Source organism: Chionomys nivalis, chromosome 12, assembly GCF_950005125.1.
Source record: "Chionomys nivalis chromosome 12, mChiNiv1.1, whole genome shotgun sequence".
Taxonomy (NCBI): domain Eukaryota; kingdom Metazoa; phylum Chordata; class Mammalia; order Rodentia; family Cricetidae; genus Chionomys; species Chionomys nivalis.
This window is the reverse complement of record NC_080097.1, coordinates 38810625-38827537: the sequence shown is the minus strand read 5'-3', so window position 1 is coordinate 38827537 and position 16913 is coordinate 38810625. Positions and strand designations below refer to the sequence as shown.

The 16913-nt window shown below is 38.8% G+C and overlaps 1 protein-coding gene across 3 annotated transcripts in view; it reads left to right on the top strand.

Annotated features, from left to right (window-relative positions):
- Zc3h13 (zinc finger CCCH-type containing 13) overlaps positions 1 to 16913 on the top strand; it is a 63986-nt gene that overhangs the window by 8865 nt on the left and 38208 nt on the right. For all 3 annotated transcript variants that reach the window (XM_057786038.1, XM_057786039.1, XM_057786037.1), the window contains exons 4-5: positions 1211 to 1322; positions 16708 to 16816. In XM_057786038.1, the coding sequence (XP_057642021.1) occupies positions 1211 to 1322; positions 16708 to 16816 (221 nt within the window). The remainder of the gene's footprint in view (positions 1 to 1210; positions 1323 to 16707; positions 16817 to 16913) is intronic.

The window sequence follows — 16913 nt, the reverse complement described above, 5'->3', positions numbered from 1 at the left end:
TGAGAATTTACTTTTCTTAAAGTTAAAACTATTCCTTCATAATGCAGTGAAGTTTAAATAAGGTTTAATTGTAATTTTCTCAAGGCCTTTTAAATTTGAACCTTCTACAAGCTTTGTTGTAAAATCTACTTGCTACACCTCTTAGGGCACTGTGTTAATATACATATGTTTAAGGGCTGGAGGGATAGGTCAGTGATTAAAGGCCCTGACTGCTCTTCTAGAAGACCTGGGTTATTTCCCATCTTCCATCCGCATGGTGACTCACAACCATCTGTGGCTCCAGTCCCAGGGGATCCAATATCCTTTCTGGCCTCAGACACCCAGTATGCACACGATGCATAGTGATACACGCAGGCACCACATGTGTACACATAAAGCAAACAAAAAAATAATTTTAAGAGTGTTTATATGTGGATAAACATTTTCTATGCAGAACATATTTGACTAAACTGAATTTGCATAATGAAGATCTTTTTAGTATTCCTTTTGTCCCCTTATGATTTTGTAATATCTTTAAAGGTAACAGATACAGTGTTTCTTACAGAAATAATTTAGACAGTAAACAGAATTTACCTAGTCCTGAAATTATATGTGCTGATTGCTAAGCCTACAGCATTAGTAGGACAACTGAAAATTAGTCAGTGGGGATTTGTTTTGAGTTTGTGTGTTTGTGTGTGTTCATGTGAGTATACCACATTTGAATGTGAAGGTCAGAGGACAGCTTTTGGGAGTGTTCTCTCTTTCAAGCCTGAGTGACAATCACTTGTACCCACTGAGCCATTTTGATGGGTGCTGGCTTTCATTTTTAAGGCGGATGAAATATTTTTTAGTTGGTAGTCTATCCAACTACATACATATGTGGATGGGAATGCTATTACCTCTTATTATCCTTTATCTACAACATGACTGCTCTGTTTATGTGGTGAGCAGGGAGTAACTTAAGCTGCTTTTGCATATTCATTTTCTTCAGTTCCTTGTTTCTTACTCGTATTCCCAGTACTTACCACCCCATGGAAGCCAACCTGCATTTTGATTGGCACTGGGAGAAAACTTCTGAATATTCTTCATATTTTTATATCTTACTATTTAAGCTGAAACATTTTTTAGAAATTTTGGCACCAGATACTTAAAATTGCATCAGTATTAATTTATATTATTCTTATAAAACATCATATAAATACAGAATTTTGTTGTTTTGTTTGTGTCAAAGGTCACCGGAAAGACCTACGGGTGACCTCAGAGAAAGAATGAAGAATAAGCGTCAGGATGTGGACACTGAGTCCCAGAAACGGAGCACAGAGGAGTCATCCTCACCTGTTAGGGTAGGTGTAGCATTTACAAGCCCCCTTAAATTTCAGTAGTCATTTATTCTATAATTTCCATTTTAAATATTAAATGGTATGCTCAATCTGTGGTAAATCTGTAACTAGACATTGCAGTGTCCTGTGAGAATAAATGTAAATTTTTTTGTTATTTTTTTTTCAAGACAGGGTTTCTCTGCGTCGCTCTCGCTATTGTGGAACTTGCTCTGTAAACCAGGCTGGCCTCTGAATAGAAGTAATTTATGGGGCAGGGATAACTGTCCGTTCTTCTGTGTATTTAAAATGAAAAGGATTGAACAGCAGAGTTTGTGTGCTCCTGGAACTCATGAGTACCTAAATGTAGTCCACAGTTTCAGAGTTGAAGGATATTTGCAGTGTGTGCTGCCCCGTGGTTGGTTTTCATCCCTCTGTGAGGAAACCCCTCATCTTCTAGCAGTCACTCCTGCCGTCATGAAAGCCCTCCTAGTTTTGTGAATTGTTCACCGTGGCGCTTTATATTATGTGTCATCTCTTGCGACTAATACAATACTAATACTGTATTAGTATTTCACATTTTTTCATTCACTTAGCATTGATCAATATTTGGGCTCTTTCTACTCCTGCCCCATAATGTGAATGAGCACATTGATATACAGGTTTTTGGTCAGCATATGAGTTCATTTTCCTTGGTGTAATCCCGGGGGACAGAATTGCCGAATACATGACCTATTAGTTACTTTCCTGTAACAGAAGCAACTTCGGAAGAGTTTCTTTTGACTCAGCGTTTGAGGGTGCGACATGCACTGTGGCAGCGGTGCGTGGAGGCAGGAGCATCCACAGTCAGCAAGCAGAGAGCAGTGAGCGCTCTGCTCAGCCCCCTTTCTTGTCATCCAGTTCAGCATCCTAGTCCACAGGCCGGAACTCCCATCTCACCATTCCGGAGTCACATCTCCAGGTGATTCTAGGCCCTGTCGCATGGAGAGTCAGTATTAGCGCCCAGTGCGACGGCCACTCTCACTTCTAGCAGCTGCTAACACAGTGCTTCTCAGCCTTCGTAATGCTGTGGTCCTTTAGTACAGCTCCTCATGCTGTGATGACCCTGACCATAAAGTGATTTTTGTTGCTACTTCATAGCTGTGATTTTGCTACTGTTATGAGTTGTGATATCAATATCTGATCAACCCACACATTGAGAACTGCTCTGCTCTACTGTCATTTAGAGGTCACATCGTTTTTACTTCTAGACAGTAGGATATGAAAGTTCCCGTTTCCCCATATGTTTTTCCAGCTCCGAATCTAATTTGGTTTTACTTTGTGACTTCCTAATAGCTAAGGATGCCAAGCATTGGGTACATGCTCACTGACTGTTGATGCATATCTGCAGATACTTTGCCTAGTTTTTGAAATTGAGCTATCTTTATTGAATTGTAAGAGTTCTTTATATTTTGAGTACAGGTAAAATATATTTTTTGGAGATTTCAGGTTTTCATTTTTTTCTAATAATGTGAAATAATTGTATATTTAAATATCATCAAATGTCTAGGATGAATTATTTTGCTTTACCAGTGTTTAATGCAAATCTGGGTAATTTTTTTTTAAAGTTAAAAACAGCAAAAAATAAGATGACTTCTAAAATTTTTTTCCATTCCTTTTTTTTATTCTGAAATAAGTTAAATTTTAAGAAAACATCAGAATGAGCATATAATTCCTATATTTGCTTTCATTTTTAAGATGCCTAAAACAAATTTTCTACCATTCAGTGCATTGTTGTTACTTTTTTTTTTTTTTCAAAATTGGGTCAGTATCTTATCATATCACCTGAACTGTGCATAACACCAGGTTTCTGGGCTCAGGTGATAATCTTGCCTCAGCCTCTCCTGTAGCTGGTACTACATAGGCTGTCAGCATCAGACACAGCTGTCATTAATGTGTGTGTGCATATACGCATGTACATGCATATGTGTATGTGTGTGCACATGTACATCTAATTCCTGAAAACTGAAGTCAGCTCTTAAGAGTTCATATGACATGCATTGAAGATAAACTCTGATTGGTGTAAGAAACAGGTACAAGGATTTACAATGTGAATACAGTACCTCTAGGTATTGATAACTAAACTCTACTGTTTCCTCGTCTATAAATTATGAGCTGACTTTGTTGTTATGTTATGATGAAGGGGTAGGATTGGCCATTTATGCTGACTTTTAATAATATAATGGTGAAAATGGGTTTTTTTGGATGTGAGCATTAATTTAGGTTGTTAACACATCTAAACATATATATGCATATGTTCTAAAGGCTTATATGTTTAGATCACATTAGTAGATAGCAAAGTTGGCTATTAAGAAACTTAAAGTCTGGGGCTGGCAAGGTGGCTCAGCAATTAAGATCACTGGCTACTCTCCTCGAGGACCTGAGTGTAATCCCCAGCTCCCACGTGATGCTCACTATTTATAACTCCCGTCTCAAGAGGTTGGACGCCCTCCTCTGGCCAGTGAGAGCACCAGGCACTTACATGAAATGAGCAGACCTTAGAGAAAAACAAGTGAAGCTTGATTCTTGCTTTTACCTCCAATGTGTTCAGTAGCGTGTGATACTGCTCTTCATACAGTGGCTTCCTTGTCGGAGATCAGGTTGATTTCTAAGGAAGGACTGCATTGTACGGAAAACACAGGCAGAGCTGAGATGAGCATAGGAGTTTTTAGGGATTAGCAGATAAGTCCTTCTTTGTCACTGATATTTACTCTAGGATGTCTAAATTCTAAGGATGCTGGATTACCCTTGATTTTGTGGGGAGGCAACTTCATAAACGAATTGTAATTCCATAGTATGTGATAGGATGTCAGAGATGCAAGCAGAGTCCACAGTGGACAAAGTAAACAACTCCCTGCAGAACCAGAGAACACGGCACAGGGAAGGATAGGTTTGTGGGTGAGAAGGCAAAGCGGGGGGGGGGGGGGGGATGGGATGATACAGTTAGCTGTGGAGAGTTTTAGAGGACTGCCAGTGTGCTTGAGGAGCTGTGGTCTGTGTGCTGTGTCATGCTCTAGCATCAGAACGTAAAGTGAAGGCTGAGTAGGTACTGGTCAGTTCACGTAAATAGAAGTGGTTCTCATGCACAGCCTCAGTGGGAAACCTTGGTGGACTTGTCTCAATTGAAATGTGCTGAGTATAAAAAACATGTACTGAGTTTCAGATACTTGGTATGAAAAGTAAATAAATCTCAGTTTCTACTGGATTACATATTGAAATGATAGAATTGAATGTATTGAGTTAAATGAAATATATTAACATTTTAATTTTACCTGTTTTATTCTTCTTTCTGATGTGGCAGTGAAGAACTGTAAGATTGCTGGTGCTCTGCATGTTTCTGTTAGAGAGGGCAGTCTTCTTTATCTGGACTGGATGCAATGCAGTTAAATCTACAGAACCTTTCAAATACACTAATTAAATTGTATTCTCTTCTCTAATAGAGGTTTGTTATTTTACAGAATTTGAACATAACAAATAAGTTATCATTGAGAGCAGAATTGGCTCCGAATAGTCAGTGAGAATAGTCAAGGGTTTGTTAATGATAAAGACATAAGTGCGTCCTGGGAGCTGTCCCTAAAGAGAAGTTGTGCAGCCACATTTTAGTTTAGAGTAGGTTAAATAATTTATCATAATAGAAAAGTGTTAGAGTTTAGACACCCTCTCTGGGTGTTCCCTTTGTTTATGTAGACTCTGTCCTCAGGACAGATGGACAAGAGCAGTGTTCATTTCAAGATGGTTGGCCAACATCTAGTACTTTCACACATTGACTGGTTTTTCTTTGTTTTTTTTGTTTTGTTTTGTTTTTCTATTGTGGTAAAATAAATACAAGAGTTGTCATTTGAGTCTTGTTTTGGTTTTTATTTTGTGGGGCTTCTTGGTTGCTTTTGTTTTGAGACAGGCTCTGATACTGTAAATCAGAGTGGCCTCAAACTTACTCCTGCTTTAGCCTCAATTCCCCAAATGCCACCATGCCCAGCTTCAGTGTTAAATTTAAATGTTAATTAATTCAGCTACTTTAATCTGTCATTTGTATGGCCATTTCTAGTTCCAGTTCCTTTCCATTCTCCAAAATTGTCAGTTGCTTTAATTTTCTGCTCTCAACCTGATGGTTAATATCTTGAGATAGAGAATCTGTTTTAGACTTGTTATTTTCCATGCGTTAATTTACTTTGGTTATTATTAAAATTACTTTTTCAGATTTAACTGTGTAGGTAGAGCTCAAGATGATTGGCCAACATCTAGTCTATTCTGGGTGTATTACTTTGACATCACACGCACTACACTAGATCTTGTCCTGCTCCTAGCTGCCGCCTTCTGTCCTATCATGTTTCTAGTACGGAGTGCATGTGTCCTGGAGGGCTTTCTTGGAGAAGGCACTCTTCTCTACTAGTTTTGTATTACAGTCCCTCCTTAACTGTCTCCCCCCCCCCAGGCGTGTACTTCATCTTTGTATTTCTGAGTAGCTGGGGTTGGAATGACCCTGGCTCAAGAAGGGGATGGCTCCATAGCTGCTGCAGTGAGGGGGACTCTTGCAGTGGAAAATTTTAAGGTAGAAGGTTAACAGTTACTAACCGTATCCAGAGTAAGCCTTGTGATCTTATTTTAAATCTGTGTTATTATGGTGCCTGTTTCCATTTGCCACAAGTTATGGTAAAGACTAAGTGGGGAAGTACAAGCAGGAAGTCTTTAGAAAGAGTGAAACAATGTACTTGCAAAACAGAAAGAGTAGAAAGGAACTAAGCTAACAGTAGGAAGCTGATTGCTGTGGGGGTAAGTTGATCAAATGTTTACTGAAAATGATACAGTATAGAAGAGGAGGCTAAGAGCAAGAGTGTAAACATTTTTACTTGGAAGAAATTTCATAGCAAACAGTACAGGGATAGTTATGACATTATTTTCATCATACATAAAAACCCCACATTGTTGCACAGTGCTGAACATTTGCTGTACTAGTGAATCCTGTCCAGATTCGGAAAGGTCAAGAACGGATACTTGTCTTCTTGACATACGAACTTCAGCAAAGGACTGAAACAGTGTAACAGTGTAGATTGGAATCGTTTGAAGGCTTGTCTAGTCACATGTCTCAGTGTTGATAGTAGTCATTTGGAAGCCTCAGTTCTTCTTCATGTGGACCTATTGATGTGGATAACTTGGGCTCCCTCTCACCTGAAGGCTGAATACCAGGGGTTAATAACTCACTCTCTCTCTCTCTCTCTCTCTCTCTCTCTCTCTCTCTCTCTCTCTCTCTCTCACACACACACACACACACACACACACCCTGCATATCAAGGAAGCAAGGAAGAGTAAGTGTGCATATGGCTTGCTTCCTGTTAAGATGTCTCAGCCAGCAGCCTACAGAAATATGTGTCCTTGCTGATGTCTTCAACTTCTAAGTTCAGGTCACGTGTTCTACACCTTAGCTTGTGAGTCTTTATATTGGACACAGAAGTCGTTTTTAAAAACTAACTTTGTTGAGATACAACTTGCAAACATATTGTACCCATTCTAAATATATAGTCTGATTTTTGACACATGTATATTTTATTCTTAACAGGATGTTACACTGCAATCAAGATGCAAAATACTTCTGTCAGCTCAAAATGTCTCCATTACCCATCCTAAACTCAGTCTTGAAGTGTTCAAATCTGTCATTTGATTGGAATCCTGTAGTATATATCTCCTTGTCTCAATTCTTTCAGTGTTATTAATTAATACTTTCAAAATTCAACCACATTGTTGTGTCCATACTTTGTTCCTCTTCTTGCTTAGTAGTCTGTGAATCAGCAGAGTTTGTTCATGTAACAGTTGATGGGCATTGGGGTTTCTAGGCTTCAGTTATTTAAATACAATTTAAGAATGAGGGTCTAAGTCTTCACATAGGCATGCTTTCTTCGACCTAGTTGTAGAGTTGCTGGGCCATCTGCACAGTGTAGCTTCATAGAACCTGCTGAACAGCTTTTCAGAGTGGTTGTTCTATTTTCCGTCTCCCAAGAAGTAGGCAAGTTTATGTTTCTGTTCTTGCCACCAAATGGCATTGTTGATTTTTTTTTTTTCATTTTAGCTCTGCGGGCAGGCATGTAGTGCTTATATTTGTTGAGGGTTAATGATGTTATACATCTTTTAATTTTGTTGAAGGGCTGTTTGTTTCTACCTCCCCCCCCTCTCTCTCACACACACACACACACACACGCGCACCCCTTTGTCAGTTATCTTGCAATGTTTTGGCACCTCCCTCCTCAGTAGTCTAAAGTAATGTGTCCAGCACTTTGCATACATGTGCTTGGAGGCTTACCACTGTTAGATCACTCCTGGTTTATAAGGCATTTCACTAAATGTGATCAGGAAGCATGGTTGTATTTTCTCTTAGACAAGTTCTAATCATTCAGATTTAGGATTTTAGGGCTTTTACAATTGTATTGATTTCTTGTGCAAAAAATTCTAGTCCCTCTTTACATTATCACACATTTTATATTATATTTAGACAATATAGAGTTTGCATGTAAAATGTCTTGTACAGGCTCATATGTCTGAAAACTTGGTCCTCAGTTGGGGCATCTTTGGATTGTACAGTGTTTGCCCATTTGACATTTTAGCTCATTTTAACATTTATCAAGTTCATTCCAGAACCAGGCAATTGAATTACAGAAACAAACAACAACAAACAAAAATCCTTTTACAATGTTTTAATTACGTTTATGATGGGGGAGGGGGCAGCACAGGGGACGAACGCGCCCGAGGCCTGTTCTTGTGTATGCCAGGCTGTCTTTTTGTTTTGTTTTTTGTTTTTTCGAGACAAAGTTTCTCTGTAGCTTTGAAGCCTGTTCTGGAACTAGCTCTTGTAGACCAGGTTGGCCTTGAACTCACGGAGATCCATCCGCCTGCCTCTGCCTCCCGAGTGCTGGTACTAAAGTCGTGTGCCACCACCACCCGGCTAGGCCAGGCTGTCTTGAGCTCTTGCTCCACCTGCCTCTTATGCAGACTGCAATTATGAGCATGCGTCTCTGCTCTCGGATGTGTTCGCTATGATTTTGCATTGTACCTGTATCCAGCAAGTTGGACACGCCCCGGATAGGAAGCTGGGCAGTAGAGCTTCACGGGAGGAAGTGGGTCACTGAGGATGGACCTAGTGGATTCTAGCCCATCCCTGTTTCCTGTCTGGTCGCTGCTTCTGGTCTTTGGTCGGGTCTCTATTCCTTCCTTGCCATGGTGAGCTGTACCCTCGAATTGTAAGCCAGAATAAACTTCTTCAGTGTTCAGTTTTTTTTTCTAGTCTTTGACATAGAAAGGGAGAGTAACTAATGCATGGAGTTATTGAGAAGTTAAATTTCTTTGTAGTTCTTAGGATACACCTTATTTTGGGATATATCTTGTTTGGGGTATATCTGTTAAATCTAGTCGATAGGGATTTAGCTAGTTACTGTATTTAAACCACCAAATTAATACATGCATGAATTAATCTTTGTCATTCTAATTTAAGTGTTGGAATTTATTTTTAATTTTGTAAATATACAAAATGTGATTTCAAAACACTTTACATTTAAAAAGTTTGACTTTCACATTTTGATTGCTCTGCCTTGTTCTTCATAGACCACATTTTTTGGTTCTGCTTTTATCTGTATATATGTGCACTTGTATATTTACATACATTAAATGCATTTGTTGATAGATATATGCACATAAATTTGTGTGTAATGTTTTTCATACATAAAAAATGACCTATTTCACATGACTTTTTAAACGTTTCTCTTACAGGTGATCATTCCATAGCAATATATTGAGAGATTTCTTAGGCTTTTTCCTAGTTACATGGTGTTTCATTGTTTTACTAGACTGTGTCTTCTGTGCATGGGGATTTAGGATATTTTTGTGTTGCTCCTGCTGTCCAGCTGTGGTGAATGACTGTGTACTTATTATATTTTTTAGCATGTGTTAGAGCAAGAAATATCTGAAGAAATAAATGCTGTGGCAGAGGGTCAGGGTCGACAAGACTGGGCAGACTCATGTTGCTGTGTGCATGCAGGGCCTATTTGTTTTCTTTTTCTCCTTTGGTGTATTGTCATAATGGCTTCTCCAGCAAGATAGGGGACTGATGTGTGTTGGTTTAGTTTTAGTCTATATTTCTCTTGTGAAGTTTAGTCATCCTTCTGTATCTTAAATGTTTGGAACAAAACTTTAAATATGTTTTATCTGAAATGCTGGAAACCAGAAGTGTTTCAAATTTTAGATCTCTTCACTCCCCCCCCCACAGATTTTAGGATATTTGCATGTATATAATGAGCTATCGTGGGAGAGGCAACCCTATCTCAATATGAAATTTATTTGTATTTCATGTAATGTGTACATGAAGCTTGAAGGTGATTTTGCTGGGTTTTGTATACCTGTGTTTTTAATGGAGGCTTTACGTGAGGACAGCTGTTAGGTTCCCACGTGACCTGTGCTAGTGCTCCCAGTTCAGAGCTGGGGCAGTTCAGATTTTGAAGTTTAGAATTAGGGATGCCAGCCCTCAGTGGCATTTTGTTTATGATATCAAGTATAATAATTTTCATTTCAAAACTTAATGTTTTTTAGAGCAGTTTAGGTTCACAGCAAAACTGGATGGGAAGTACAGAGACTACCTGTGTGCTTTGTCTCCTTTCAGATGGGTGGCCTTTACTGTCAGTATCCTACCAGAGTGGCAACTGTGTTTCTGTGAACTGTCATCATTGATGTCTGTAGTATATTTAACCATTTTCCTGATGGAGGTGTATTGATTGTCTCCCAGTTTTAGCAAATATAAATAGTCCTCTGCAGACTGACTTTTGTGTGTGTGTGTGTGTGTGGACACAAGGCTTTGGTTAAATACTAGGGAGTGTTGATGCCAGATTGTGTAGAAAGAGAATTAAAGGAAGAGAGAGAGGAAGGTGATAGTAGCAGAAGAAACTGGTTTAGCCCAGCCTGACAATACAGGCTTTTAACACCAACTTCTTGGGGATGCTAAGGCAGGAAGATGGCAAGTTCAGGCAAGTACCTGCCTAGGTAATTTAGTGAGACCCTGTTTAAGAAAACAAAAGAAAAACCTGGGGGTGGGTATCTCTGGCATAGCACTTGCCTAGCCTAGCCTGCCTGTTACTACAGATTCAGTCCTCAATAAAACACACAGAGAGAAAGAACAAAAAGCAGGGATTGGTGGGGAGAAAATAGACACCTCGCCTGCCTCTACCAAACAGTTCCCAGATTTTTATCATGCATACCCACTGATAGTGAACAAATCCTGCTGCCAGCAGCTTACTGGTGTCTAGTGGTATCATTATATGGAATTTTGTCTTCTCAGAAGTATGTGCCTAACATGAACTTTCTTAAAAAAAAAAAATTATTTATTTATTTATTTATCATGTGTACAATATTCTATCTGTATGCCTGCAGGCCAGAAGAGGGCACCAGACCCCATTACAGATGGTTGTGAGCCACCATGTAGTTGCTGGGAATTGAACTCAGGACCTTTGGAAGAGCAGACAATGCTCTTAACCTCTGAGGCATCTCTCCAGCCCCTAACATGAACTTTTTTTATTCACTGCAGTTTTCATTTGCCATGAACAAGTGACTTGCCATGTTGAACATCTTTGCATGTACTGGATGTCTTCATTTTGCTGAAACACTTTTCTTTTGATCAGGTTTTTATGTTGTTGAGTTCTAAGTGTTCTTTGTGTTTAGGTAATGTACTTTGTATGTTTGCAGATGTCCTTTTCAAACTCTTTCCTCATTTTTAATTCTTTTGTCATTCTTTTGACAGTAAATTTCCTAGTGTGAAATTTTTCTATTTTAATGAAGGCCACTTAATGAATTATTTCTTTGATGGACTGTATACATACATGATCATTAAAATCACTTGAGATTATTTAGATATTTTCCTGCAGATTTGCCCTTTTTATTTATGTCTGTGATCCATTTAAGTTTTGTGAGAACGGTACAGTCTGTGTCCAGCATCACTGGACACCTAGCTGTTCTGCACTGCCCAGTGCAAGACACCTTTTTTTCATTGAGTATTCTTTGCTTCCTGGCACACATCACTTGATCTGTCTGTGAGGGTCTTTCTCAGTGTTCTGTGGTGGTCTCTATTTATGTAGTCTGCTGTTAGTTTGTCTGGTACCATAATATTTTGATGACTGTAGCTTCCTTTATGGTAAATGTTGAGATCTGCTGCTTCAGCTCTCCAGATTTGATCTTCTCTTTTCATACCTTTATTTCTTATAGCATCAACTTAAACTTTAGTATCAATGTATCAGTGCAAACTTTAGCATCAATTTGTCTGACTAATAGCAATCTGCTGGGGTTTTGATGGTACCTGTATTCAATCTGAGGTCAGTTCTATTGAAATAGTGTCACGTGTCATAATTAGCATCAATTGTTAATTTGACACAACCGAAAAGAGGGAAGTAGCCTCAGTTGAGGAATTGTTTTTTTCAAATTGGCTTGTGGGTATACCTGTCTCTAGGCAGGTGGGCTGGGCTGTATAAAAAAAGATAGCTGGGCTGGAGAGATGGCTTAGTGGTTAAGGGCATTGGTTGCTTTTACAGAAACCTGGATTTGATTCCCAGCACCCACATGGCAGCTCACAACTGTCCATAATTCCAGTTCTGGGTTCTAGGAGATCCAGCACCCTCACACAGAATATATGCAGGTAAAACACCAGTGTACATTGAAAAAAAAAAACAAATGCTCTTTTAAAAAGTTTAAAAGAGAGAGATTTAAAAAAAAAAAATACCCGGCAGTGGTGGGCACACCTTTAATTCCAGCACTCTGAGAGGCAGAAGCAGGTGGATCACTGTGAGCCTAAGGCCAGCCTGGTCTACAGAGTGAGTTCCAGGACAGGCTCCAAAGCTACCCAGAGAAACCCTGTCTCGAAAAACCAAAAAAAAAGGGAAGGTAGCTGAGCAAGCCAGGGGAAGTAAGCCTCCATGCTCTCTGCTTTAATTCCTGTCTTGGGCTTTTGCCTTGGCTTCCCTCTATGGAATAATCCCTTTCCTTCTTCAATTTGATTTTGGTCAGTGTTTTGTCATAGCAGAAAGCTAACTAGAACAGCATATTATTATAGAGAAGATTGGTAGATTAATGAAAGTGTAAGAATAATGAAATAAAAATCTGTGATAAGCGTGAGATGCCTTTGGCTCTTGGTCCGATAGGAAAGGTATTGGAGGGATTTAGTAGTGATGTCCAAACATTCAAAGAGTCAGCTTGTAGAAGAAGTACTAGATCTGTTTTGCATAATTTCAAAGATGAGAATTAGTTCTAATCAATAGAATCTGGAGAGATAAAGATTAAGAGAGAATAATTAGAGCCCTCTAGTAATGGGAGCAGAGGAATATACAGTAGGGAGCTGTCACTGGAAACCGTGGAAGCTAATTATTTTTCCCTGTTAAATTTTCTAACAACTTATGTAGTGTTATTAGACATTTTTTTCTGTAAGGTTGGAATTGGTTTATATATTTCTTTCAAAACTATAACATTTTATTTGGCTACCAACACACTTATAATATTTTTTTCAATGGTTAGTCTCAATACTTTTTATTTCAGATTCTTGTAATGCCTCCTTACTATGTAAGATAAGACCTGTAATGAGCCTACTCTGCTCCACAAGTAAACATTTAAGAAAAGTGAATATACCTGAAAGTAATTTAAAACTCCACAAGCATTGGATCTCTGAAATGGAAGAAACCTAAAACACTTTCCCAAGTTAGGCACAGACTTACTAGTTATCACAACTTGGTCTTTATTGAAATAACCCAGTTGTAAATCTTAACTCAGTTAATAAATTTTACTATAAAAATATTAATGTGTTTGATCATAGACTGCATTGCTACTTATTATGCTTTGAAATATTATTTGAGAATAATGTTATTTAATGATGTTATGAGAATTTCATATAATGTGTGTTGATCATGTTTATCCCCATCCTTCAACTTCTCCCAGACCCACCAAACTGTGTGTGTTCTTGTTCTCAACACCCCACCCCACCCCCGCTTCTCCCATCCTTCAACTCCTCCCAGACCCACCAAACTTTGTGTTTTCTTGTTCTCAACACCCCACCCTACCCCTGCTTCTGTTTAAATCCGTGGGGCTTGTGTTGGGTGTGGGGCTTGCCCTGGAGTGTTACTGATTCATCAGGGTTATGCCAGTAAAGAAAATGGGCTTGCTCTCTCCCAGCAGCAACCAAATAATTTTCTTAGCTACGAGTAGGCTTCATGCTCACCTTCTACTCCACTCTGAGATTTTGTCTGGCTTGAGTTTGTGCAAGTCTTGTGCATGTGAGTTCATATGTGCACTGTCCTGTTGTGTCCAGAACACACTGTCTCATTGAAGCCATCCGCCACCTCTTACAGTCTTTTACTCCTGCTGCTGAGAAAGTTCCTGACCCTTGAGGGAAGAGGTGTGATATGGAAATGCCCCATTTAGGGCAGAGCACTTTGGAGTCTCTTGTTTTCTGCACTTAAACCAATTCTGGGTCTCTGTCAATTGGCATATACTGCAAGAAGAAGCTTCTCTGTGGGGGTTTAGAAAGGTACATATCTGTGAGTATAGCAATAAGTCATTAGAAGTCCTTTTTCTGCTGTATCCATTTAAGCAGAATAATAGTAGATCCTCCCCTAGGGCCTATCTAGCTCCAGGTTCTTGGCCTCATTGGTGCCAGGCGTAGGTTCCATCTTGTGGAGTGGGCATTAAGTCCAATCAGAAAAGTGCTTGCTTACTCCCATAGCATTTTTGTCAGTATTGCACAAGTAGATCTATCTTGCTAGACAGGCCATTACTGTGGCTCCCTGGGTTCACAGCTGGGTAAGACTGACGATGACTTTTCTCCTCTAGTAATGCACACAGTATTTGCCAGCACTGTGAAAGCTAGCCATTAGGGAGAAAACTTTCAGTTTAGTACCAGCTAGATTTCTTCATGTTCTGTGGGTGTGTGATGTCTTTAGCAAAAGAAACTTATCAGGTTCTGATCAGGGTAACCAATAACAATGGCAATAGCTTTTACATTTTTAAATATTATATTTAATAATATAGAATTATTAAGAATATTAATACAATATATTATAATATATAATATAATAATAATATAATATTATTATTCTGAATAATCTATTCTGAAGTATTTGGCCTAAAATATTGTGGTCGCTTAATAGTATTCCAATATGAATACTAACTTTAGAATATATAATAAAGTATAAGAAGGTTATGCTTCAAACTAGTATGTTCAAGATTCAAAGAAGCTATCAAGCTACTCTCCTGAGGAAATTCAGGAAGCTGAAAGAAGACCATGCTACATATGTGATAAAGGAATGATATGCCTAGCGAGTTAGAAGCTACTGAGTAGAGAGAATGGAGGAATGGGTTCCTGTTGTCCGGTTAGTCCTGCTGTGATGCAGCGTCAGACCAAGAGCAGTTTGGGGGGGCGGGGGGACAGGGCTTATTTGGCTTCCATACCCCAAGTCACGGTTCATTAAGGGAAGCCAAGGCAGGAACTCCTGCCTGGCGTGTATGTGAAGGCAGGGGCTGATGCAGAGGCCATGAAGAAGTTCTGCTTGGTGGCTTCCTTCTCACTGCTTGCTAAGCCTGCTTCCTTATAGAACACAGGACAGCCAGCCCAGGGGTGGCCCCAGCCACAATAGGCTGGGCCCTCCCCCATCAATCAGTAGTTAAGAAAATGCCCTATAGGCCTACCTAGAACTGAATCTTAAGGAGTCATTCTCTAATTGAGGCTCCCTCCTCCCAGAGAATTATAGCTTGTGTCAAGTTGACATAAAGTTAGCCAACACCAGCACACTGGTATGTGAGCTAAAGCCTCATGTGTTATCAAGATAATTTCCTGTGTTATGGTTTTAAGTGGGATGGTTACTGTATATTAGAAAAAGATATAATCTTCTAATTTGAAATTCTACTACATGTTGAAGCCTGAGTAAGACTGTATATCATATAATAAGAGTTCTATGTGATCTCTGGACAGAGTTGAGTCGCACTGAAAAACATGGGCAATTTAAGATTAGACAGTCCTAAAGCTATAAATATGAACTATTGTATAGCTGGTAAAATGGAGTCATTACTGTGTTTCTAGTTCATAATGTGATCCAAATAGCATGCTACATACAGGTTTACAGATTGCCTTGTGTGGTTTGCCCAGCACTGCTGCTCTGTAACCCTTGTTATCTACATGAGAGCTGGGTTTTGTATGGTCCCTTAGAAAGCCGGTTGTTGTATGTGGGATTGCCATCCCGAAGCTGTCTTAGACATGGGGCAGTTCTTCCCTGGTGCTGCACAGCCTGCGCTTTCTGGTGCAGCCAGTCATCCTCCTCTTTTCACTGTCTTGCAAACACCATTTCTTTATTTCTTGGTCTTTTGTAAGTTTTTCTTGGCAGACTTTATTCTTATACAGGCTTTTGTCAGCCTGTGATACCTAGCAAGCGATTTTGCAATTAATGTTTATAAATTGTACCTAAATGTTAAAGTTTAGAGGGAGTCTTTAAAGAAAGAACACTTTAAAGAAAAATTAATTTGTTTTTCAGGCAACCAAGTTTTATGACTGGAAGTATTCAGAAATTTAAGCACTTAATCTGACAATCATAGTTAGTGTTTAGATTATTCCATAAAAGTGGTAAATGCCCTGTGAGGGGCTTCAATTATTTCTTGCTACTTAATAAAATCTGGTTTGGGATCTTAAAGAACAGGGTATTCAGTCTAATTACTGAATTACTTTATAAATTGAATTACTACTGTTTTCCAATTTGGAGTGTAAGCCACTAAGCTTGGGATATCTAAACCCTAATATTTTCTAGTATTTTAGTTATAGTATTAAGGTTTAGTGCAACAATTGTGTTAAATATCATTTGCTTTAACTAAAACAGGTTTTTAAAAATATTTTAAAAAGGTTTTATAAAATTACTAAAATGAATTTGAATGCATCCTTTGGTTATAGGCAAGTAGCTGTTATTTAGGGCATACATTTTATATGGTTATTTTAAGAGTCTGCTCAATAGGTCAGCCTTTTTAAAGTTGGATTTTATATGTGGTCACTTAGCTAATCTTTCCATTGTACTTTATCTGTTTGAAACTTTTTTACTGAGTGGATTTTCACATAGAAGCTTAATATGGAGTAGAACATCAGAGTATTAGGGTTTCTTTGCACTTTTAAAAATGTCTGAGCTACTTCTTACTTTTATCATATTGCTGTTCTTTAGTAAAATAAATTTTCTTCATATGGCTGCACTATAATTTGCAGGTAAATAAATGACTTACAAATCCTCCTCCCCCAGAAGCAAGGCTGAGATGGAAGTGCTGTGTGCTCAACAATGGCCTCATAGAGTCTTAACCATCTGGTAACCTGAGTTTGTGTATGTATCCTTTGTAGAAAGAATCTTCAAGAGGGAGACATAGAGACAAGGAAGACATAAAAATTGTTAAGGAGAGAACTCCAGAAAGCGAAGAAGAACATGTAGAATGGGAGACTAACAGAGATGGTGAGTTCGAAAGTCTTCTCTTGGCGTACAGAATCTTGATTGTTCACTGGCCTGTTGTGGGTTTTGAGAGACCTTTCAACTGTGATCCTCACATTGC